At 46.5% G+C, this 23,829-nt stretch overlaps 2 protein-coding genes across 5 annotated transcripts in view; one reads left to right on the top strand and one right to left on the bottom strand.

Annotated features, from left to right (window-relative positions):
* Positions 1–76: 76 nt before the first annotated feature.
* ccdc88c (coiled-coil domain containing 88C) overlaps positions 77–23,829 on the bottom strand; it is a 51,318-nt gene continuing 27,565 nt past the window's right edge. For 2 of the 3 annotated variants that reach the window (XM_040049649.1, XM_040049648.1), the window contains exons 22-31: positions 13,578–13,721; positions 13,138–13,324; positions 12,916–13,061; positions 11,518–11,607; positions 10,899–11,146; positions 4,987–5,076; positions 4,581–4,694; positions 4,380–4,499; positions 3,679–3,917; positions 77–2,722 (exon numbers count right to left, since the gene is read on the bottom strand). In XM_040049649.1, coding sequence (XP_039905583.1) covers positions 1,973–2,722; positions 3,679–3,917; positions 4,380–4,499; positions 4,581–4,694; positions 4,987–5,076; positions 10,899–11,146; positions 11,518–11,607; positions 12,916–13,061; positions 13,138–13,324; positions 13,578–13,721 — 2,128 coding nt within the window. In that variant the 3' untranslated portion in view covers positions 77–1,972. Of the gene's footprint in view, positions 2,723–3,678; positions 3,918–4,379; positions 4,500–4,580; positions 4,695–4,986; positions 5,077–6,139; positions 6,472–10,898; positions 11,147–11,517; positions 11,608–12,915; positions 13,062–13,137; positions 13,325–13,577; positions 13,722–23,829 lie in introns of those variants that run through there. The other variant, XM_040049650.1, reaches the window with a different exon arrangement.
* On the top strand, positions 8,578–23,397 carry LOC120745066 (endonuclease domain-containing 1 protein-like). 2 transcript variants are annotated; one of them, XM_040049710.1, is made up of 6 exons: positions 8,578–9,283; positions 21,511–21,621; positions 21,705–21,790; positions 21,932–22,043; positions 22,299–22,470; positions 22,745–23,397. In XM_040049710.1, exons 1-6 carry the CDS (start codon positions 9,152–9,154, stop codon positions 23,164–23,166), a joined length of 1,035 nt encoding a protein of 344 aa, XP_039905644.1. In that variant the 5' UTR covers positions 8,578–9,151; the 3' UTR covers positions 23,167–23,397. The 2 variants fall into 2 exon arrangements, with proteins under 2 accessions (XP_039905644.1, XP_039905645.1); XM_040049711.1 differs by lacking the exons at positions 8,578–9,283; positions 21,705–21,790 and having other exon boundaries at positions 21,128–21,621.

Genomic DNA, 23,829 nt, shown 5'->3' on the forward strand with positions numbered 1-23,829 from the left:
GAAGCAAACTTTCCTGAGCGCTGTGTTGCCAATTTTGCTGTGTGTGTCTGTTCAAGTGTGACGAGTGTGACAGAGGTCAAAGGTTAAAAATCTTTATTAGCAAAAAGCTTTCACGTGTTTCTGCTCTCAGCCTCTGAGCGCGTCTGCAGCGACCGCAGCAGAAATAGTCTTAAAGTGAACTACAGCAAATCCAGTTACAGCAGGAACGTCATTGACGCCGCCACTTCCTCTTTCACTTCCTCCTCCTAATGAAAGATGATGCTTCGCGGCGAGCACACAGGAAGTCAGGAAGAAGTAAGAGACCGTAAAGTCGAACTGTTCTTAACGTCGCCCACCTGCTGCATGCACAGGTGATCTAAGTGATGTCACAAAGGTGTCACAGAGGCCCCACCCACCTGCATTAAAACTGTTTGTGAGGGGCAGCCAATCAGAATAAAGTTTTCTAACAGCCAGCTCGCTCGCTCTCAGATATTCTTATAACGTGATCTGATTGGCTCGTGATGAAGCCGGAGGATTTAATTGGCTGCTGAGAAATGAGCATGATGTGTATGTATGAATCCTCCCTTGCAGAGGGAGGAGCTAAAGCAGCCTGATTCAGACAGAGCTCAGACACAGAAGCATTATTCTGAGCTGAGACTCATGCTCAGCCACTCTCACAGGTGCAGCAGTAACCAGCAGAACAGGTCGACTTTACAGCAAACACAAACAGAGCAAATGCACAGGTAACATGACATCATCGATCTGCAGCGCCGCCACACACACAGGAAGTCATTTGGTATTTTCAAAGTAAAGTAAAAAAAAAAATCATCAAACACATACAAATTCCAGGAGGAATAATTTAACTCATATCAGCTCAGTCTTCATTTCATAACTCCAGTGTTACATCTTCATCTCTACCATCATCATCATCGTTAATGTAGTGCTTTGAAATAGCAGGTCAAAGGTCAGTCATTAAATATCATCAGCTTTGTGTGAGACACACCTTCAGTCATTGTGCCTCCTCTTCCTCTCCGAAGTGTCTGTGAGCTCAGCCAGAGGGAAAAACACTAAAATCATTCACGTGACTTCTGAGACAAACAGACAATCACCAATTAAGCAAACGAGCGTGAATCCGGGAATGAGGTGTGTGTGAGTTTCTGTGTGTGTGTGTTCCATCTATAATTCACACAAACACCAAACAGTGGCTTTTACAGCTCAGAGGAAACACGTGAATGATTTTACTGTCAGCCACAGGCTCCAAACCTCAGTGTGTGTCTGTGTGTGTGTGAGTGTTTGAATTAAACCCAGCTGAGCAGGCAGAGAAGCCACAGAAACCCCCCGAGGACAAAGCCTGTGTCTCTATCATTATATCTATCTGTGTGTGTGTGTGTGTGTGTGTGTCTAGTGTCGGCTTGGGTTGAGCAACATTTCCAGTAAAGTGTCAGAGCGTTGCATGCTGGGATAGAATCTAAAGATGGATGGAGCAGGGCTGTAATTTAAAAGGGAGGAGGCTCTCCGCCTGTCCTGTTTATCCCCCCCACCACCCTTCCTGTGTCTTTTCCAGTGTATGGCGTGATGTTGGAGGCGGGGAATGTGGCGTCCCGTACATTCAGGCGGCGGTCCTGCAGAGTCCAGCAGTTAGACAGGGCTGCTCGTAGTGTTGTGTTGTGGTGGCTGCAGGGTGGAGATGATGGAGCAGCGTCTTCTCTGTGTGTTAGAGACGGAGCGTCAGCTTGGCGTCACTATAGAATCCAAAAAGATGTTTTCAGGAAACGTCCTGCTCCGGTAAGCCCCGCCCCCCTGTGGGGAGCGCTGGTAGTGTCATGGCATCAGCAAAAACTCAGCTCCATCCAGTCCTGCATCCACCTCAGAGAGATGATCATGTGACTGCCTCACCTGTCCACTTATTTACTAACAGGAAGTGAAAGGGTGGCGTTGCTTCAGTCTCACTTCCTGTCTCTGAGGCTGGATGCAGGGCGTGGTGCTCCGGTATTTAGACGCAGCCGTACTCGTACCACACCGTCTGCGGGTCGTTGTTGGGGTCGGGTGACGCCGGCGTACTCTTTGGGCGTTCCACAGAGCCACACCTCCCACTCTCGCCATCCTTCTTCGTGTGGGCGGAGTCGCCCAACCGCCCCTCCCTCGGGACCTCTGCGTACTCGGGGGTGTCGTCAGGCTGCGCGGCAGGCGTCGCTCTCACTGGGGTTACCATGGCAATTTCTCCACGGTGAGGGCCGTTTCGGGAGGTGGCGCTCCACCCTCGGTCCCGCTCTCGCTCCACGTAGCGCTCCGCCTGCAGGTTCAGGGAGGTGGAGTGGTGGATGGGCGGGTTCAGGAAGCTGCCATCTGCGTGCTGGTTGGACAGAGCAGTAAAACGAGCCGACAGCGGCCGCTCTCTCCCAGTGGTCCCGCCTCCTTGACGGCGCATCACGGCGTCGGCCTGGCCGGGGGAGACGTCGTGTCCTCTGAAGCTGTCCGGCCCGTTGGAGCGCAGCAGGTCGGCCGAGGCCAGGCTGAAGGTCCTGCTCAGTGATTGGCTGCTTCTCTGAGCCGAGGCCGGCGACTGGCCCACGGGCTGACGAGGCGAGGGCTTCACACTCTGTCCCGGCCTCTGATTGGACGACTGCACAGTGGGCGTGACGTAGTTGGTGGGCGTCGCCTGATCTCTGCAGGCAAGAGCTGAGGGGGCGGGGCTTCTAGCAAAATAGTCCGTCACCAGGTCCTCTCTGCTTCCTGTGGACACCTGAAAACCAGAGAAGCAGTCAGGGCAGGGCTGACAAAGGGCAAAGGTCAAACACATCTGAGCTGTGACTGAGAAGCCGGGAAAAACAACGGGTCGCTTTTATAAACAATGACCTCTGAAGCGGTTGATAACGGCGTGATCAGAGCGCGTGCAGCAAACCGAAACACGGTGAATATAAATGCTTCAGTTAGAAACCGCCGCCGTGCCTGCCTCCACCCATCAGCTGCACCTGAACATATCAACCACACCGTCAGTGTTTTTCACGCACCGTCCTGCACAAAACACCGAGCTTTAACGAGAAACATCTGACCTGCCGAAGCAGCAGAGCTTCCTGTTTTACTGCCGCTCTGCTCTCGGATGCTCAAGGCGCCGACTCACTAAAACACCGAGGGCAGCAAATATGTGAGTGCAGCGCTCACAGCAGCAGCAGGGGATCTTCAGGCTATTTATCAGACGTTATCATCATCGAGCTGCACACCACACAATTGTGACATCGCTGCTCCGAACACTTTGATCTGCTAGAAACAGGAAGTGTGCTGACACCGCTGTGACGTCATGAGTTCATCTCTCAGGCTAAAGCTTCTCACAGTGTTACTCAGATTCACTGAATCATCACATTTCAGTCTCAGCTTTTGCTGCTTCTACTAAAAGTATGTGTGTTATCTGGTTGCTAGGTTACTCTATCCTCACTGAAGGTCATATTGAAACTCAGGCTCAACAGGAAGTAACGCAGGACGTCCTCGCTCTGACTCCTCAGGCTGGTCTAAACTGATGTGCACTAAAACACAAAGCTCCTGGTGTGAGACTGAATGTCACGTCTGCTCTGTGGGCAGGTCTGAGGTCAGGGGTTCAAAGGTCAGAACGTCTTCAGCGTGAGTCTCCCCGACCGAAAGCTCGCCTCGTGTGATCAGCGGCGACGGCGGCGTGTGTGCAGAAATATGTGCCTCATGTCTCACCACAGGAGGAGACTGCAGGTTGCTCTCCTGCAGGAACTCTTCCAGCGTCACCATCTCACTCCCAGGAGAAGCAGGGCGGGTCTTGCTTCTGACCCCGCCTCCACGCTGTGGCTGGGCCCTCTGGGGTGCGTGGTCATATGGAAGGGTGGAGCTTCGCGACAGGGTCAGCTGTGATTGGCTGAGACCTGTGACGTCGTCACTGGAGAGGCTGGCAGAGCGGCCCTGGCGTTCTGAGAAATCTGAAAAGAAAGTACAGCTGAGTGCGGCGAAAGTGGGAGAGGTGACATTTGTGCCTGTAAACTAGCCCCACCTCCACAGATCACCTAGTCCCACCTCCAAAGTTTAGCTAGCACAGATTTGACCTGAAGTTCTTTAATTTCATTTCTCAGAGACTCTGTTGCAACACACCTGAATACCCTGAGTCCTTCTTTAGTAAGACGAAGCTGAGGCAGCGAGCTCTAACTCTGTTTGAGTAAACGTTTGGAAAACTGCACTTCTACAGCACTTTTATTGCACCGTGTTCATTCACTCATGAGCTGCTGTAACATGAATCAAATGGCTGAATTCAGCACGCAGTCAGGTTCGTTAGTCTTGCTGACGACCTACTAAACGTGACCATGTGTGTTGCAGCAGAGACACGCGGCCCTCAAGGAGATCGAGACTCCTGCTCTGTGCAGATTTAACCAGGTGTGTGTCTGTACCTCTGCAGCTCACAGGTGAGTTGGAGCTGGACGTGTTGTGGCTGAAGTCGGCCGACCCCGGGCGACCTCTGAACGCCGGGTCCGAGGCGTTGTGGCGCGAGTCTTCGTCCAGTAACGGGCCTGTAAATGTGACCGCAGCGTCACACGTGCAGTGTTTCAGACTTCTACAGCTGCTCTGAGTAAAACAAAAAGCCGGCCTACCTCTGGGCCTGCGCACGGCGATCTGGCCCAGCCTGGAGGCGGAGCTGCCGCTGAAGCCCAGCGAAGACGACGGATGGCTCGGAGTGGAGCTCAGATGGATTTTATGGGTCTGACCTGGAATTAAAACAGACAATCAGGAAGTTCTTGTATGTGCAGTTCCTCAAACCTCAGGAATCATTTTTGTTACAGCGTCGACTCGGCTCGACGTCTGAGCTCAGCTGCACCAGCAAGGCTCAGTTTCACTGCTTTAATGGGCGCTTTTACTCTTTTAGTCAGGACCCACAGACTGCCACAGAGTGGGCGGAGCTCCCGCTCTGTGGGGCAGGAACACCTCAGAGCCCGAGCTGGAAGCCTTCCTCAGGAAGCTGACCTGCAGCCTGTGAAAGCACTGTGAGGGCTACAGTACCTGGTCCCTGTGCATCTTCTCCGTTCACGCTTTCGCTGCTTCCTCCTGGCGTGCTGCTGTGATAAACGCCCCGGCTCCTGTCCGCCAAACCTGTGGACCAATCAGAATGCAGTGAGGAGGGATTCACAGCGGCAGGGTTAATATCACTGGAAGCACAGCGGCGTGAGTGGGCGGGCCGTGAGCGTGAGGTCAGCGTCACAAAGAGCAAAGCAGGACACGGCGGCACGCACACACTCACTATGTGACCTGATGACATCACAGCGTGAACAGAGATGGCAGCTCCTGACCTGCATTCGAGGGACAGGACGCAGCTGAAGCAGTGAGAGTGCAAACACACCTGCTGCGTCCCACCTGACAGCGGACACGGTTCGTCAAAACTAAGGACACTGTGCTGTGATCTGACCAATCAGAAGCTGGGGGAGGGCCATTAGTGATAACTGTGACATCTGTGAAGTTTCCATTAAAGCACATCTGCAGGTTCAGGAACATCGCTGTCCAGACAGGAAACAACAAACCTACTTCCTGTCTGATGATGACTTTAAAGACGCTGGTTTTTACTTTCGTGATAAAACTAATCAAACGATGAAACATGACAGCTTCAGCGAGCTGTGCTTGTCTGAGACATGTGACCCTGAGAGCACAGGTGAGCGCACAGGTGCAGCAGTTGTGATTCTGTGAGTGTTTCGTTGGGCGAAGCCTGCAGGTCTGCGTTAAAGCGGCGTCTGAAGCTTTCTGCTGCAGGAAGTGATGAGAGCGAGCGCCATCGCTACAAATCCACTCAGGACTGAAAACCTTCATGACTTTAAAGACTCACAGCTCAGAACAGACTGCAAGCTACACACACATACACACAGACGCGCACACACAGACACACACGCGCGCGCGCGCACACACAGACGCACACACACACACGCGCGCGCGCGCGCACACGCACACACACGCACGCACGCGCGCACACGCACACACACGCACGCACGCGCGCACACACACACACACGCGCGCGCGCGCACACACACACACACACGCGCACACACACACACACGCGCACACACACACACACGCGCACACACACACACACGCGCGCACACACACTACTTACTAATAACACTGTCCAGAAACACGGGGCTGCTCGAGGTTGTCTTTAATGTTTTAGTGTCAGAGGTGTGTGTGTGTGTATGTGTGTGTGTGTGTGTGCGCGCGTGTGTCACACTGATGACTGTGATGATGAGGATGGTGTCAGTGGGCACAAAGGATGAGGATGATGATGAGGATGTTAGAAATCTCCGTTGGCTAGGATTGGCTGGCTAGCGATGAGGTCGGCTGTGAGGTCGGCGGAGGACCAAAATCGCAGTCGTCTGGTGAGAGAGAGGGAGGGGCGGCGGGTGATGGGGGAGGATGAGGTCGGCGACAGGGAGGAGGAGGAAGAGGGGAGGATCTTGTCTTGACTTTTACTGCGGAGAAATTTGAAGCGTTTTGGAGGAGGAGCTGAGGAGACGGGAGGAAAAGGAAAGGTGAGTAAACGAAAGAAAACACCGACGTGAGAACTTGTTATGGATGAACAGCAGAGATCGTGCAGAGAACCCAGAACCCACCAATCAGAGAGCTCGTCAGAGCTGAGCTCGGCTCACACTCAGGTTAACCTGAAGCTCGGCGCCGCCGCTGCTGCGCAACATTCTCAGTAACGACTCAGGCCTAACGCCTGTAATTACACTGTAATTACCTACACATACTCAAAGGTCATGAGGCTGTACAGCAAACAGAGAAGTAATTGTACTGAAAGTACATTAAAGTACTGCAGTACTGGCAGTAGCTGCCCGAAATCTGGAGTGGATCAACCTTTTAACCTTTAACCTTTAGCATCGTGCACATCAAAGCAAGTGCGGATATAAATATAATCCACTCCATAATAATCCATAACACACGTCACAGCGTACGCAGATGTGGAAATACTCAACTAAATACACTGAAAGTATCTGTATGTACAGTGGGGCAAAAAAGTATTTAGTCAGCCACCGATTGTGCAAGTTCCCCCACCTAAAATGATGACAGAGGTCAGTAATTTGCACCAGAGGTACACTTCAACTGTGAGAGACAGAATGTGAAAAAAAAATCCATGAATCCACATGGTAGGATTTGTAAAGAATTTATTCGTAAATCAGGGTGGAAAATAAGTATTTGGTCAATAACAAAAATACAACTCAATACTTTGTAACATAACCTTTGTTGGCAATAACAGAGGTCAAACGTTTACTATAGGTCTTTACCAGGTTTGCACACACAGTAGCTGGTATTTTGGCCCATTCCTCCATGCAGATCTTCTCGAGAGCAGTGATGTTTTGGGGCTGTCACCGAGCAACACGGACTTTCAACTCCCGCCACAGATTTTCTATGGGGTTGAGGTCTGGAGACTGGCTAGGCCACTCCAGGACTTTCAAATGCTTCTTACGGAGCCACTCCTTTGTTGCCCGGGCGGTGTGTTTTGGATCATTGTCATGTTGGAAGACCCAGCCTCGTTTCATCTTCAAAGTTCTCACTGATGGAAGGAGGTTTTGGCTCAAAATCTCACGATACATGGCCCCATTCATTCTGTCCTTAACACGGATCAGTCGTCCTGTCCCCTTGGCAGAAAAAACAGCCCCATAGCATGATGTTTCCACCCCCATGCTTCACAGTAGGTATGGTGTTCTTGGGATGCAACTCAGTATTCTTCTTCCTCCAAACACGACGAGTTGAGTTTATACCAAAAAGTTCTACTTTGGTTTCATCTGACCACATGACATTCTCCCAATCCTCTGCTGTATCATCCATGTGCTCTCTGGCAAACTTCAGACGGGCCTGGACATGCACTGGCTTCAGCAGCGGAACACGTCTGGCACTGCGGGATTTGATTCCCTGCCGTTGTAGTGTGTTACTGATGGTGACCTTTGTTACTTTGGTCCCAGCTCTCTGCAGGTCATTCACCAGGTCCCCCCGTGTGGTTCTGGGATCTTTGCTCACCGTTCTCATGATCATTTTGACCCCACGGGATGAGATCTTGCGTGGAGCCCCAGATCGAGGGGGATTATCAGTGGTCTTGTATGTCTTCCATTTTCTGATGATTGCTCCCACAGTTGATTTTTTCACACCAAGCTGCTTGCCTATTGTAGATTCACTCTTCCCAGTCTGGTGCAGGTCTACAATACTTTTCCTGGTGTCCTTCGAAAGCTCTTTGGTCTTGGCCATGGCGGAGTTTGGAGTCTGACTGTTTGAGGCTGTGGACAGGTGTCTTTTATACAGATGATGAGTTCAAACAGGTGCCATTCATACAGGTAACGAGTGGGGGACAGAAAAGCTTCTTACAGAAGACGTTACAGGTCTGTGAGAGCCAGAGATTTTCTTTGTTTGAGGTGACCAAATACTTATTTTCCACCCTAATTTACGAATAAATTCTTTACAAATCCTACCATGTGAATTCATGGATTTTTTTTTCACATTCTGTCTCTCACAGTTGAAGTGTACCTCTGGTGCAAATTACTGACCTCTGTCATCATTTTAAGTGGGGGAACTTGCACAATCGGTGACTGACTAAATACTTTTTTGCCCCACTGTAAATATAACAGATTACACTGAAACCTTTAGTTACAGGGGAACTACGCCCTCACAGGCTGCATTAAAGTGTTCCCAGCTTCAGTGACCTTTAAAAACACCTGACACTGATGAAGGAGAGCAGGGAGGTGAGGAAGACTAGGATGTAACGTCCTGTGTTAAACAGGCTTTTAGCAGAGCTCAGCCCGAGTTCAGTGAGAACCCACAGATGTTAGGAGCATGCACCACAGAGCGAGGAAGAGGACGACGCAGGAGCCGCTGTCTGTGACGACTCATCACATTTTGCACTTGTTGGGTCACAAACGCTTCAGTGCCGACCTTCTTACGGTTTATAAATGTGGGCGGAGCCTAAACGATGTCAGTATGTGACGGTTAAAAAACCCGACGCACCCCTCTGTGTCAGTGTGAGGAAGTGTAAGTGCACGTTCAACCCCGGACATGTCCCGATGTAAGACGTTTCCACAGCACGTCTCTGTTTCTGTGGACAAGGAGTCCACGCCGTCCTGCAGCCATCACACACAAAGGTTTGTTTTCACTTCCATCCAACAGTTTGCTTCACAGAAAACATCTTCTCAAACACATGATCTGTCCTGTTTTGTCCAGATGTGCTGAACAGCTGGAGGACACTGTGGTGCTGCTCATCGTGGACACAGACGTGGACACAGACGTGGACACAGACGTGGACACACATTCCTGCTCTCAGCGACGGTCCGTGAGTGATTTTAACCCTTTATGACCCACCACAGAACCAAGTCCTCCAGAGCTTATCTTTATATCTTTACATGCTGTGGAGCCATTTGTGGGAGCATTTCAAGCTGCTATACATCAATACAACCATTACAGCCCAAATTTTAATAATATGTTTGCATTAAGTGCACAGTAATTACATCAATTGCAAAAAAGTGCAATAAACTACAATACAAATTGAAAATCTGGGGTTTTTTTTGGAATATATTTGTAGTTAGAGAAATTTAAGAGGCTTATCCCTCAAAACTGTAAATACAAAAAAGTTGCACAGAATAGTTTCCAACCACAGGAAATTTATTTTGAGTGTCTTCATAGTTTTATTTTTGAGATACACCAATTTTTATAAACTGCAGGAAAAACGAAGATAAATATTATAATGCAGATTTGCTAAAAAACAGCATCTGTATCAAAATAAACTATTTCCAGCAGTGCCGTTTGAGTTCTAAGCATCCCAGAAATAATAAAGAAAAGCATGAAGTCAAACATGACTTTTAAAAACTCCAGTACAGGCTTATAAGGTGAAGATAAAGATAAAAACCTACATTTTCCGCGAAAATGACGTCACTTACGGTTTCGGGCAGGTAATGGCGGACATGCGATCGTTCGCGCTGACGTCTATTCCAACATAGGAAGTGTTGATCAGCTGATCGGATCGGCAAAGCGTGTTTCTGGAATATTATGTTTTTGCTGCTGCAAGTGGTTTTTATGCAATTTTTGCAAAGCTATATGTGGAAGGAAACCGTGACCGAGGACAAGCTGATGGCATAAGATGTAAGTACAACTCCTCCGGTTTCATATGCAAAAAATTTATTGCGCTAGCTTACGCGGTTCGGGTTCTACAGGGATTTAAAAATAGTTACACAAAACGGAGCGTGCCCGCTCCGAGCGGTCTTAAAGGGTTGAAGGCGTGCCAGCCTTCCCGACGGTCCCAAACTAAGAATGTGACATCTGGAACATCACGCTGGCCAAAAAGCACAAAGACAGTTTTTGTTGTTCTTTCCTGTTTCACTTTGTTCTCATTTAGGCTCCAAAGAAACAAACAGAAGTTTCTGTGAGAGGGCTGCTCGCTCCACGTGTCCTCCACAGGTGAGGAGTAACACGCCAACAACACGCCTGCAGAAAACTCCTGTTCAGACTAAAAGTGCACAAGCAGCTGTGCAGACGAGGACCTGTCACTGCATGTCTGAATTTAAATGAGCTGCGTCTGTGGAGCGATGACCGACAGGTAACGAGTCAAAGAACGGATCGAATCTGATAAAAACCCTGAAAATCTGCAGTGAAAATATCAGACGTGTGCACGGCTGGGTCAGCTGCTCAGGAAGGTTCCAGATGTGAACTTACTGTCAGTCATGTGAAAGCCAATGGCGCTCTCTACAGGACAGAGAGAGCAGCTCCCCCACATGTGCTCTGAGCCTCTGATCAGAAGTTCCCAAACTTCACAGTGAGCGAGTCCCCGAGAGAAAACGAAACACTCTGCAGGCATGTTTAACGAGTTTCTGTGTGTGTGTGTGTGTGTGTGTGTGTGTGTGTGTGTGTGTGTGTGTGTGTGTGTGTGTGTGTGTGTGTGTGTGTGTACCTACCTCGGCTGATGGGGGTCACAGCTGGACTCTGGGGACCCGGGCTGCTATGGCCGCCGTCCTGCGAGTCACTGAGGGTCCTCTGGGGTGGAGGGGGCGGGGTCTCGGGGGGCAGGAGGGGGGGCGTGGCTGGTAGGGGGATGTCCGGGGCGCTCTTAGTCCGCTCCCTCTCGGCCCCCCTCTCCCGGCTGCTCTCCTTTCGGGGTTTGATGAGTTTGACTAAAGCTTTGGCTCCGGCCCACTGACTCCTCCTGCAACACACGGCAGCACGCTTAATCGATAATCAAGACCTGCAACACAGTGAGCACTCACACTTTTAAACACAATCAGAGCTCTGATTGCACGATAAAGCAGGAAACGGCGTCACTCTTTTTTTTAATTTGTATAGCGCCAAATCAAAGCGCTTTAACCGACTAGACCTGGAAAAATCAAACCTCCACGAGCATGTTGGGCTCTTTCATGTTTCCGGCCTCTGCGCTGAAACCTGCAGCTGCTCACCTGTTTGTCACAGGTGTGACAAACAACCTGGCAGCACGCGTGAGCGCTGAGTAGGATTCTGGGATTTGGTCTGTAGATGCGTATGGATACCCAACAGCTGATGCTGTGAAGTGTGGACTCTTACTTTTTAGGCGTGGGGTCGTAGAACTTGTACTGGTCCATGATCTTCTCCTCCAGTTTCTCCTTCTGACGACGGAGAGCGTTCAGCTTATCACTGATGAGACAAACAGACGTCGGTCACAGTCGGCCGTTTGTGATCCCTGACGGCACCACGGTGCCGGGTGGAGTTTAGATCAGCGGTGTCAAACTCACTTTATGTCTGGCGGCCCACACACCAGTGCAACTTCCTGTCAGACGTTACAGATTCAACTGTTTTTCTGTCAGCTCGACTCGACTGTCAGAACAAAGATGACAGAAAAGTTCTGCTCGCTCAGACTCTCCACTTTATTTCACTGGACTCACAGAAAAACTGATATTTCTCTTTAATTGTCTGCTGTGGCAGCTGTTTGGGTTGGTTGCTGAAATTGTTTTGAGCTTTTCGCTGAGACTCTGGCGTTTCCGTGGAAACCACACACGTCTACATTTAAATAAGAGATGTGACAGTACGTCCGTTAAACCCCGGTACGGGGCCTCGGGTTAGTGACTGTGTGTGAATGGCCATGAGGAGGTTTGAGTAGGAAAGTCCAAAACGTCTGCGTGTGCTTGTCTGTGATGAGCAGCAGAAGTATAATAATTATAAACAGCTTCACGTTCAGGCCTGTGAGACTCTATCAGACACTGAGCCGTGACTGAGCTGCACGCACACATTTCTGCATCTGACATTCAAACACACGTTTATCTAATATTCATCACTGAACTGTAAGTTTTCTTTTAAGGAGCCAATTTTTATTCAGTGTTTTCATAAAAGTCTTATTTTACGGATTTTTTGCTACCAGCGAGAACACGTGAGGTTTAAGGACAATCCTCATCATTTCTGTCCTCAGCTTTTCACTCAAACACAGACAAACGCTCATTTTACGTTTTCACGCTTTCTTCGCGGTCCCTCGACACGCTTGTATTTAAATCCAGCTCCCGTCTCTCTGTGTACCTGGCCTGTACCACTACACTCGCCTGCCCCCTTCCTTCTTTCACATAATGGTATGATCCCAGTCTGTCTTTGCATGTGATTGGCCGCATGATGTGCCCGTCAAAATAATGTCCCACCCCTCCCTGCAAGGATTCTCAGCAGGGCTGACGATTCAACTCCCCCACACTGACGGCCATCATTAACTGACATGAAATTATCTCACCGCCAGATGTGGCCCACGGGCCGTACGTTTGACACCCCTGATTTAGATGGTCCAACCTGCTGATGAGATGGCAGGTGTGTGCCTGCAGGTGTGTGCAGCAGCCACGTAAAAGCTAAACACAGATGTGAGGACTGCACCGACTGACAGCTGAGGATAAACCGCGTTCGTCAGCGATCAGCTCGTCCTGCAGGACATCGCCTGTCTGAACCTCGCGGCGGCTGACGAGCACTCACATGTAGAGCTTCTGCTCCTGGTGGTACAGCTCCTTGCTCTCCATGCTCCTCTCCAGCAGCGCGTGGTTCTGCTGACTCAGCAGGTTGATCTGACTTAGCAGGTGGTGGTTCTCCTCCTCCAGGTTCCCTTTGAGGCGACTCAGGAGCTGGGCGCACACACAGAGGAGGCGGTGACCACGCTGCAGCCCGTCAATCAGCCGTTTCAGAAAAACGTGCGCTTACCTCACAGTGGTTGTCTAGTTTAGTCATGGTGAGATCCAGCGTCTGGTGCTGCTCCATCAGAGAATCGTATTGCGCCATACACTGACTCACTTCCAGCTGGGAGGAGCTTAAAGAGCTCTTGAGTTCGTTCAGTCGCTGCTGGAGCCCCTTGCTCTGCTCCGCCTGCTGTGATTGGCTCTCGGAGAGTCTGAAGATGGAAGCAGAAGGTGAACAGTTTAAAGTCTGTGCTCACTGGCTGCTGTCAAGGGTTTTCATTAGCTGTTACTGAGCTCTGATGAGCAGCATCAGCTGGTAGCTCCGCCCTCTCATCCAAACATGGTCACTTCTGGAACCAACATGGAGGAGAAAACGCTAACACAGGCTTCAAAACATCAGAACCTAATGCGTGATGTCATGATTGTCCATCTTTGCTATACAGTCTGTGTGTGAAAACACATCACCTGTCCACATCTGTTTTCAGCTGGAGGTTTTCCTGCTGCAGGAGGCGGTTCTTCTGGATCTCCAGGTTTAGCTCCTCCTTCTCTTTCAGGCCACGCCCCTCATGCTCCTCCCATTTCTCCTTTTGCTGTAGCAGTGCACAGTACCTGCAGACGTGCAGAGCAGAATGATTAGCCACGTCACATCACACACTTTAAATGAATTTAATTTTTTATCACTACAATCTTTCTAATCGACTCTCTGAACCACCAGCTACCGCTTCGCCACCCTGTACGACACTGCCAGTCACATTATGTCGTTCATTACAACAAGGAGAAACCTCGGCATGAAAAGTGGATGGTGGAACCTCAGGAATACGACAGCTTAATATCACCATAACACACCAGAATGAGTCGTTTTCCTGTAAACAAAGTAAATTTTACTGTGTGTATTAGCTGACCTATAACATGTTTACATCACATCATGTCGATCTTCTACCTTCAGCTGGTGAATGAGGAGTTTGAAAAGGACATGATGAGAGAGGATTCACTGAAACTAAACTCTAATGAAATAGGAACGAGGCAGGCAACATGCAAGTGCTACAAACAACAACCTGCAGGATACAGCCGAGGTCACTTCAACCCAACGATTAGACCTCCTGCTCTTTATCGCCATTGTGCTGCGAACATCATTAAAACTCGCACATCATCAATGCAGCTGCAGTTTCAGAGTAAAACTATATTTAACTGTGAAAAGAGGAAGTCTCAATGTGTCAGAGTTTGGCTGTCTCGAAGTGTCTCTCTGTGTAGCTTTTAAAGGAAATGAACATGCACAGAGTTGTTCTCCTCAAACAGAGGTGTTCACAGGTGAGTCAAACAATACAGTTTGTTTTTAGAATTAAATCCACTTCCACTCGGCACTACCGGCTGTACCACCCATCTTCAAAATTTAATTAAATAAATGCAAACAGCACAAAATGCTTTTGAGTTATAAAGTACATATTCCTAAATCCCTGAAGAAACAGTGTTTGATTTTTACCTATAAATCTTTAGAAGGAGCCGTATTTGTTATATTTACTGAGATGAGAAGACCAACTTAAGTGCTGGGCAAGTAGACCATCTGGTTTCAGTGGTGGTAATAGATTACTCTTTGTGAGTAATATTCCAACACTGCCTGTATCACATCTTTCATTGTTCTGGTTTCTTGTCCAGAACCAGACGATGGGGGGCGCTTATCGCGGGGTGGGTGGGGCTGTAAAGTGGTATTTTTGGAAAGGTCAGAGGTGGGACCAAGTTAGGGCTGCTCGATTATGGCAAAAATGATAATCACGATTATTTTCACTGAAATTGAGATCTCGATTATTTGGCGATATTTATTTAACCCTTTAAGACCTACCATAGAACCAAGTCCGCCAGAGCTTATATTATTTTATTTTTACATGTTGTAGTGCCATTTTTGGGAGCATTTCAAGTTGCTATACATCAATACAACTGTTATAGCCCATATTTTAATACTATGTATGCATTAAGTCCATAGTAATTACATTAATTACAAAAAAAGTGCAATAAACTACAAACAAATTGAAAATCGTTTTTGTTTTTTTACATATATTTCTACTTGGGGAAATTTAAGAGGCTTATCCCTCAAAACTTTAAATACAAAAAAGTTGCAAAAAATAGTTTACAACAACGGGAAATTTATTTTGAGCGTCTTCATAGTTTTATTTTGAAGATACAGCAATTTTTATATACTGCAGGAAAAACAAAAAACAATCCTATGATGCAATTTTGCAAAGAAAACAGCATGTGCATCAAAATAAACTATTTCCAGCAGTGCAATTCGAGTTTTAAGCATCACTTCCGGTTTCGGACAGGAAATGGCGGACATGCGATAGTTCCCGTTGCCATCGTTTTCATTGTGGGAAATGTTACGAACAGCTGATCGGATCGGCAAGGCCTGCTTCTGGAAATTATGTTTTTGTTCCTGCAAGCGCTTTTTATGCAATTTTTGCAAAGCTTTACGTGGAAGGAAACCGTGACCGAGGACTAGGGATGGGTACCGGTGTCCGGTTCTGACATAAACGGTAGTAACCAGACCGAAAAGCAGCGCACATTTTGGTGCTTTATTTCGGTGCTTTTTTTCCCTGAGCTGTGATACACTTCTAGCCAATCATTTTACGTTTCCAAGGATAGTAGGCGGGTCCAGGTACGTACGTTCTTTTAGAGCAGAGCTACAGATTAAAATGCCCAAGGCGAAGCGGTCAAAAGTCTGGCTGTACTTCACAGCAAAATATGCAAACTCAGCAGCCTGCAACAAGTGCTTTAAGCTGATACTGTGATACTGTCAAAGGAGGTAACACCTCGAATCCGATGAAACACCTGGCGACGCATAGCGTTTTTTTTTAAAAGCCAAGAAATGCGCTGTATTTGATAGCTTGCTGCGAGACCTCACACCGAGCACATCTATTGCGGGTGTGGTGCCTGTTATCAGACCCGGAGTTAGCAACATCCCCAAAAACAGGAAGAGGAGAGTCCTGGCCCCTAGCCCTGCCAGTGTAGCAGAAATGATGACGGATGATGATGGCAGCAGCAGCCGTTCTTCTCTGCGTGAGTAGCTTAATGTTGTTCGTGTGTAATTTACGTTGAGTAGGCTAACCACGTTATTACATTAATGCATGTAAGGTGAACTAGCAAACATCATCATAGCTACATGCGGCTGTCTTCTTGTTTGATGGCAGATACTCCCTTCACCCTGGCCAAAAAGGCTAAAATGACCAAAGAAAAAGAGGGAAACGGCTAAACATGAGAGGTTTTTGGACAAAGTTTGTGTTTTTTCCATTGTTTAAGCACTGCTTCCAGCCAAGAGTGATACCATATATGCCCCATAGCTGCAGAAAAGGCTAACATTGTTATCTTTTTACAAAAAAACAGCTGAACATGAGAGGTTTTTGGACCAATTTTGTGTTCTCCATTCTTTAAGCACCGGTTTGAGCACCGTTTGAGCACCGGCACCGTTTCAAAAGTACCGATTTGGCACCGGTATCGGATAAAACCTAAACGATACCCATCCCTACCGAGGACAAGCTGATGGCATAAGATGTAAGTACAACTCCTCTGGTTTCATATGCAAAACAAATTATTGCACTAGCTTACGCGGTTCTGGTTCTACAGGGATTTAAAGGGTTAACAATAACAATGTATTGAATAATGACTTTAAAAAATAATATAAAATAGTGTGCAAATACTGATAACAGTGCAAATGTTTACAATATAAAAAATAAATGAAAAATGTAAACATCTATGTTTAGTGAACTTTGCAGTGTTGCTCTGTGGTGCAGCTACGACACTGTAGCAAAGTTTACACACTGTGTCTACTTGATCCACGTCTGACTCCACGAACCCATAATGTTTCCACACCACTGAAGTTTTTTTACCTCTCTTTTCAACCAACGGCAGTCACTCTCCTCGCCAAATAATTTCTGCTTAGCTTTCCGAGCTTCCCTCGGGTCCTCTTAATTGTTGTGATGCGTGTTCAAAATGCAGAGAGGTGCGCTTGATTTGCCACACGGAGCAGCGCGAGAGTAAAGCACGAGGGAGGGGCTAATAATCGGCTCAGTCATTTTTAATGATCGTTGAAAGCCCAGATCGTAATCGTGATTAAAATTCGATTAATTGAGCAGCCCTAGACCAAGTCATTGTTTTGCAAGTCTCAAGTAAGTCTCAAGTCTTTATCCTCAAGTCTCAAGTCAAGTCTCAAGTAATGTCAGGCAAGTCAGAGTCGAGTCTCAAGTCACTGGTGTAAAAGTCCAAGTAAAGTCACAAGTCTGAAATTTTGAATTTCAAGTCCTTTCGAGTCTTTAAAAAAAACAAAAACGAAAAAAGCATGTTGCAGTTGTATGCTAAATGTAAATATTAAACCATGTAATTTTTAAATCTGTGTTTTTCTCAACACATGACAAAATAGTGAACTTAGAAAATATACACAAATTGTGAAATTGCACCTCTTTAAAATGCAGCTCAATTAAACCTAGCTCCAAGAATAATTTTCACCGACAGTTCTGAGATAAGCTGCATGTTATTCTTGGATGCGGTTGTAGGACCGGCTTTAAAATCGCATGACAAAAATATCATACATATTAAAAAAAAACTGCATCACCAACGTAGCCTGGAAAACATTTGCTAGTTAGATGAAGTCAGCTATCTCATTGTAGCATATTTATATGCATATTTATAATCATACGGTTCTTGGAGTGAGTGCATACACTCATGAAGTTTAGTAACTTCAGGTCACTGCAACAAGCCCAGGTACAGTTTACCGACGGATGGGTACAGGACCTTGAAATGCACCGTGTAGAACGAAAGACCATCGTACCAGTCTCACAAATTGTCGTCATAAATACACATTCGTTAACCGTTTATTAATAGGACCTTTGAGCTCAATGGTAATTAATTAGCAGTGGAAATAATTTCTGGTAGCATCACAGAAATGTAGCAGTGACAATAATATTGTTTGCTGTAATCGTACTGGGCAATTAGTGATACAAAAAAAACCTGTTTTATCCTGTGAATAAAAGTATATGTTTTTGTCAATGTACCATAGTAACAGAGGCGAAACGCAATATTGTGTCAGGACAATTCACTATTTATGCACAATAAACAAAGGAGCATAGCGCGACAATTTCTGTTCAGCGCCAGACTTGCTTGTAACCTATATCACCAATTATGTTATGAAAATGACGTGTTAACTACTAAAAAACACTGACCTTCGTGTAAATGCTTGGAGCAGACTAACCTGTGAGCTGGAGTGTTCTGGGACGTTATATTTGATCTTTGAATGGCTGCAATCCAGGCCATCCGTCGCGTCTTCGTTACTTCGGAAACATGGCTAGAACAATTTCTCTTCAACGACGTAATCCGATAACAACCGATCTCTTTACCCGTCTGCTTCCCGTGGCTGTCATGCGACCGGCTATTGCAGTTAATAATACAACAGCTTCTTGCCATTTTTGTGTTTCTTTTTATCGCTGTGTGACTGATTTCAATTGAAAGCCTGCGTGCGCTAGTACCGCTTGCCACGAGTTCCCAGAATCCGTTGCGGTTTTACCCCTGAATGACGTCACATTTTCAATCTCTATATAATATGCGTATTAAATTTTATATTTGGGGTAAAATATCAAGTCTTTTCAAGTAAACCGGTTCAAGTCCAATTCAAGTCCCAGGTCACTGGTGTAAAAGTCCAAGTCAAGTCACAAGTCTTAGAACATTTTTTCAAGTCAAGTCTAAAGTCATAAAATTAATGACTCGAGTCTGACTCGAGTCCAAGTCATGTGACTCGAGTCCACACCTCTGGGAAAGGTATATATAGATAAGTTGAGCAAATATAAGCAGAGTTCGGCAGGAAGAATAAGAGTTCCCGTTCTGAAGCCAGCAGCAGTCAGCTGTGTTCCAGCTGTTCTCTCGGGTGAGTAAATGCGTCACACTGCCTGCACATCAAAGCCTTCAGAGCGAACAGCGGTGTGACTGACACGGTGTGTAAACGGAGATAAACGGAACTTTATTCTGTTTCCGGTCTGTCCGCGTGTCTGCTCGCACTGAATCACGCGGACCGGGGACGTTGCCGCGCGCTGTTTGAAGGTGGAAGTTGGAAACCGGGAGTTCCGGGTCGTATTTCCACTTTAAAGCCGTAGAAGCCTGGAAACACCGACGATGGAAGCCGCTTCCGGATGATGCGCCAGGGCGGAAGTGAGTGGACCTCTGACCAAGTGACCGAAGAACTCGCGACTCCGCGCTCATTTCGATACAAATTCCGTAAATGTTTATCGTATTATTTGACAGAAATAAGGTTTATCAGGACTGCGCTCATTGGCTAACAGCGGGTCCGCCGCTAGCCAATGAGCGACCACAGTCAGAGCCCCGCCCCCACCCTTAAAGACTCCTCAGAAATCAGTCCGTGACGTCACGGCGGCTACAGCAATTATCGTTCGTGACGTTTCACAGAGCAGATTTCCCTCTTACCCGTCACCTCAGGTGTGTCATACACGAGTCTGCGGACGCCTCTCCGTCATCGGTGCCATTTTTTCGCGGAAAAACCGAAATAAAAGTGCCGGAAGTTGCATACAAATTAAAACTCAGATATGCGAACGGATATTGATTTGAGACTTTTAATTTGTCACAAGGTCCAACAATCAGGACTCTGCAGGCTTAAAGAAAACCTGCTTATTAAAACAATGAAACTGTGATCCTGAGCAAACTCACTGAGAGCTTCTGTCAGGTACAAATGTCCAGACACTTGTCCTCACACTCAGGCATCACAGCTGCATTCAGAGCACTGCATCCGTTTAGTGGGCCCTGGAGCAGGTTCAGAGATGTGACTGAGAACAGCACCAGCCCCACCTGTGAGCCTCCTCTGCTCTTCACCACACTCCGAGTCACACCGAGGCAGCAGCTTTGACTTAAGTTCAGACCGAGTCAGAAGGAGCCGATCAAAGTGAAGAGTTACTGTTAGTGATGCTGTTAGCTTCCAGACCTGCCACAGGTAACATGTGAGGACTGCAGCAGAATAAAACTCATAAATCTGGAATCAAAGCAGATTCTTCCTGGCTGTACTTTACAAAGCGAACGGCACAATTTTCTGCGTAACCTCTGACCTCTGGACCTTCACTGAATATAAATGGTAAATGGCCTGTATTTGTATAGTGCTGCCCTGGGGCGCACTGACAGACTTTAACTGATGGAGCGATGGAGGACCTGGAGGGTCTCGTTGATTAATAACCATTTGACCAACTGCGCTGTTGTGTTAAACACAGCATGGCAATAACTACCAAACAGGCCAAGAACGCAGGATGTGAGTGTTGATGTTTCGACACAGCGTCCCTGCGCTTACGCCCTGTTAACGCACTGAACTGATAACAGCTTATTCAGAGCAGATAACTTTCCGCCTGCTGTGCGATATGACCAAAATCTCATATCCCAACATAAGACATCTATCGTCCCGATAACGATATAAATCACAAAAATGTAACATTTTCTGTAAATTCTGTGAATCTCGGGCAGCTCGACTTGTTTGAAGTGTTTCCAGCTGCGCGTCATGTAGCTGGAGGTGAGTGTTTTAACCGATGTATGAAACGATACATTTTTAGACATAAGTTGTAACGGCCGCCGTTTTCTTTGTGAGTATTTATTACACGGCGTGCTGCGGGGAAAAGCCTGTTCTAACGTTTGAGTCTAAGGTTTATTTTTTAGCACCTGGTGGCTCTTTTTTACTTCTCATCCGTAAATAATCTGCTCTTTCACGGGATTCAGTTTATTTTGAAAAGTCTCAACAGGATCTTGAGCTTTATTGTGAAAGGTTTATGTTGAACATAAACAAGCGGACACGCGATGCTGTTACCGTCGTTGTTGCTAACTACAACGCATAAAAACAGGCGCTTGTCCGTCTGTAGTGTGGTTATATTAAATATAAGAGAAAGAGAGAACTTTAAGAAATTAATATAGCCACTACAGTGACCATCAAAACCATGAAAAAATATTGCCGTAAACGTTTATTTCGCGACACCACGAAACAAACGATAGCGTAAAATGAAACGATAGATGTTTTTATATCGCCATCTGATATATCAGAATCAGAATACTTTATTAATCCCGAAGGAATTTAATAAAGGATATATAACGAAATATATATCGTTATATCGAACAGCCCTAACAGGAGAATGAGAACATTTTTGTGTTTTCTAAAGAAGGGTGCATTTAGTTTTAGAATATTCTGATTTGAATCATCGTGTAAATTAAAACAGAATATATTCATCATGTTTGCGCTCTGGAGCATTGATGGGACGTTAGTGAGATTCTGGCTCTTTTGCAGCGTGCAGCTGCCTCCTTCCAGCACAGTGATGAAAATCTTGGGTCGTGTGGATCCTCACATCATGCTGTTCAAAAAGCTCATTTCTTCTTGTGTTAGGTGTTACTCACACGGAGGATCTCAGACTTATCCAGCATGCAGAGCTCGGCGACCGTGTGCTTCCTCCTCCTCATCTTTCCCGTCAACGCACACGTTGTGGAAAACTTTGAGGTTTGTGTGTCAGTGTGTTCATAAAGATGATAAGATGGTTTCTCTGTGTGTTTAAACCTGGTTTCTGCTGCTCTGTTGTGTAGACGTGCATGCAATACTTTTACAACGGGCATGTGCCAGAGTGGACTCCCAATGATCACGTCCACATCTGCCAGATGTTTAATAACAGGTAATGATCATATTAAATAAAATTATTTATTTATTCTGTTAAACTGCAGAGCTGGACTTGAACTTTCTGATCTGTCGTTACTATTGTGAACTTTACTTTTAAGATTCAGTCTTTCTAATTATTGACTCTGTGAACCACCAGATACCACTTTGCCACCCTGTACGACACCACCAACCGCATTCCCGTCTACTCTGCTTATGTAGTTGAGAAGAGCGGAAAAAGTTCGAAACCAGACTGGATGGTGGAGCCTCAGGTATACGACAGCTTTGTAAATGAGACCCACTCAGGTTTCTTCCACAGACAGCTGATCCCAGACTTCCTGACAGATGCTAAAGCTTCATCACACATTTAACATTTCAGTGAAGACTGTAAAAAGTGATGGCATTTGAGAACTTTGTGTATTTAATATTACAGTAATACACCAGAATGAGTCGTTTTAATATAAACAAAGTACTGTGTGCATGTAGATCAGCTGACCTATAACATGTTTACATCACTTCATGTCGATCTGGTAAATAAGAAGTTTGAAAAGGAGATGATGAGAGAGGATTCACTGATTTACAAACATCCTACACTAAACCTTGATGAAATAGGAAAGACGCAGGCAACAGATGACGACTACAAACAACTTACTGATGGATACAGTCGAGGTCACCTCAACCCCAACTCGCACCATGCAGGTAAGAGAGGTCGAGCTGTTCTGAGGGGTTTGTCGTGTGTCTCATGCACACTCAGTAAGATGTACACGCGTGTTCTCACATGTGGGAGACAGAACACGGTCCCAGGAACATGTACCAGAGAACACAGGAAAGAAGACTTCAAACACAAGACCTTTAAAAATAATTACGTTCTGTTTATGAGGGAAATGTATTCTACACAGCACTTCATAACCTGCTACACTCTCATCCACCCACCAATCACATCCTTCTTCTGTCTCTACATCATTTTCTACAGGTGATGCTGCCAAAGCCACTCAGACCCTGACTAATATAGTTCCCCAAAAACAAAAGCTGAACCAAGGGATGTGGAAAGATCATGAGGATACACTCAAAGGTTGGGCCAAAAATTACTCCGTCTACGTTCTGGTCGGTGCGATTCCATCAAAAGGAAACGGGATCAAAACGAAACGTGTCAACATCCCTGACTACATGTGGGTCGCCCACTGCTACTATAACAAGACATCACAGTCTTATGAGAGTGGAGGTGCCACAGCTAAGAATGTTGAGAACAAGATCTACAACTGCACCCTGTCACAGCTTCAAGCCTTTCTTGCAAAACACAACCAAGTAGCTGCAGGTCAGCTGTTTCACAACGACTGCTATGTGGAGCAGGCTGCAGGTGCGTCTGCAGCAGCAGGAAATCCTTGTGACATATAATCCAGAAATACTCACGAGATCACTGATCTCTGCAGAGTCGCACAGCTCATCCTTTCCTCAGCACTGCACACATGAACTCATGTAAACAGTTACTGTGATCTTAACTGTGTCGCACAAATGTCAGCACGTTTATGGTGCAGGTGAACACATGCTGTCATGCTTACAGGCGGCTTTACTCTGAGAGCAGCTTCACTGCAGCTTGTTGCTTATTAAAATCTGATGAAATGCTCAGTGTCGCGTGTTGGTGTGTTCAGTCAAAATCAGCAAGTGTGACAAACTTCACTAGGGATGGGTATTGATAAGATTTTCACGATTCCGATTCCATTTTCGATTCCGTTTAACGATTCGATTCTTTATCGATTCTTTTTAAAAAAGGAGAACACTAAGGTCGATTAGCTTAGAACTTTGTTTTATATCTTCTCTTTGAACAAGATAGAAATTTAGGAGTAACATGGCCTTACAAACCCAACAGTGAGATCTTAAGAGATCCAGCCTACGGCTCTTCAATGGGGTGTCACAGGGTCCCCAGGAAAAAAAAAAAATTGTAAATGTAAAATAATAAAATAAATATTCTTCTGTAGCAATTACACAAGAATATCCAGTAATGTCCCTGCCTACAATTAAACACATTCACTTACTGAAAATCATCTGCTGTGGCAAATG

This window comes from Simochromis diagramma, unplaced genomic scaffold (assembly GCF_900408965.1).
Source record: "Simochromis diagramma unplaced genomic scaffold, fSimDia1.1 OVJJ01000456.1, whole genome shotgun sequence".
Classification (NCBI taxonomy): domain Eukaryota; kingdom Metazoa; phylum Chordata; class Actinopteri; order Cichliformes; family Cichlidae; genus Simochromis; species Simochromis diagramma.

Bases quoted from the DNA above. Each gene is read 5' to 3' on its own strand.
- LOC120745066 (XM_040049710.1), top strand. From the start codon at position 9,152: ATGATCTGTCCTGTTTTGTCCAGATGTGCTGAACAGCTGGAGGACACT. The intron at 9,284-21,510 runs GTGAGTGATTTT...TTCTTGTGTTAG, and splicing joins CCTGCTCTCAGCGACGGTCC to GTGTTACTCACACGGAGGAT. The intron at 22,471-22,744 runs GTAAGAGAGGTC...CATTTTCTACAG, and splicing joins CCCCAACTCGCACCATGCAG to GTGATGCTGCCAAAGCCACT.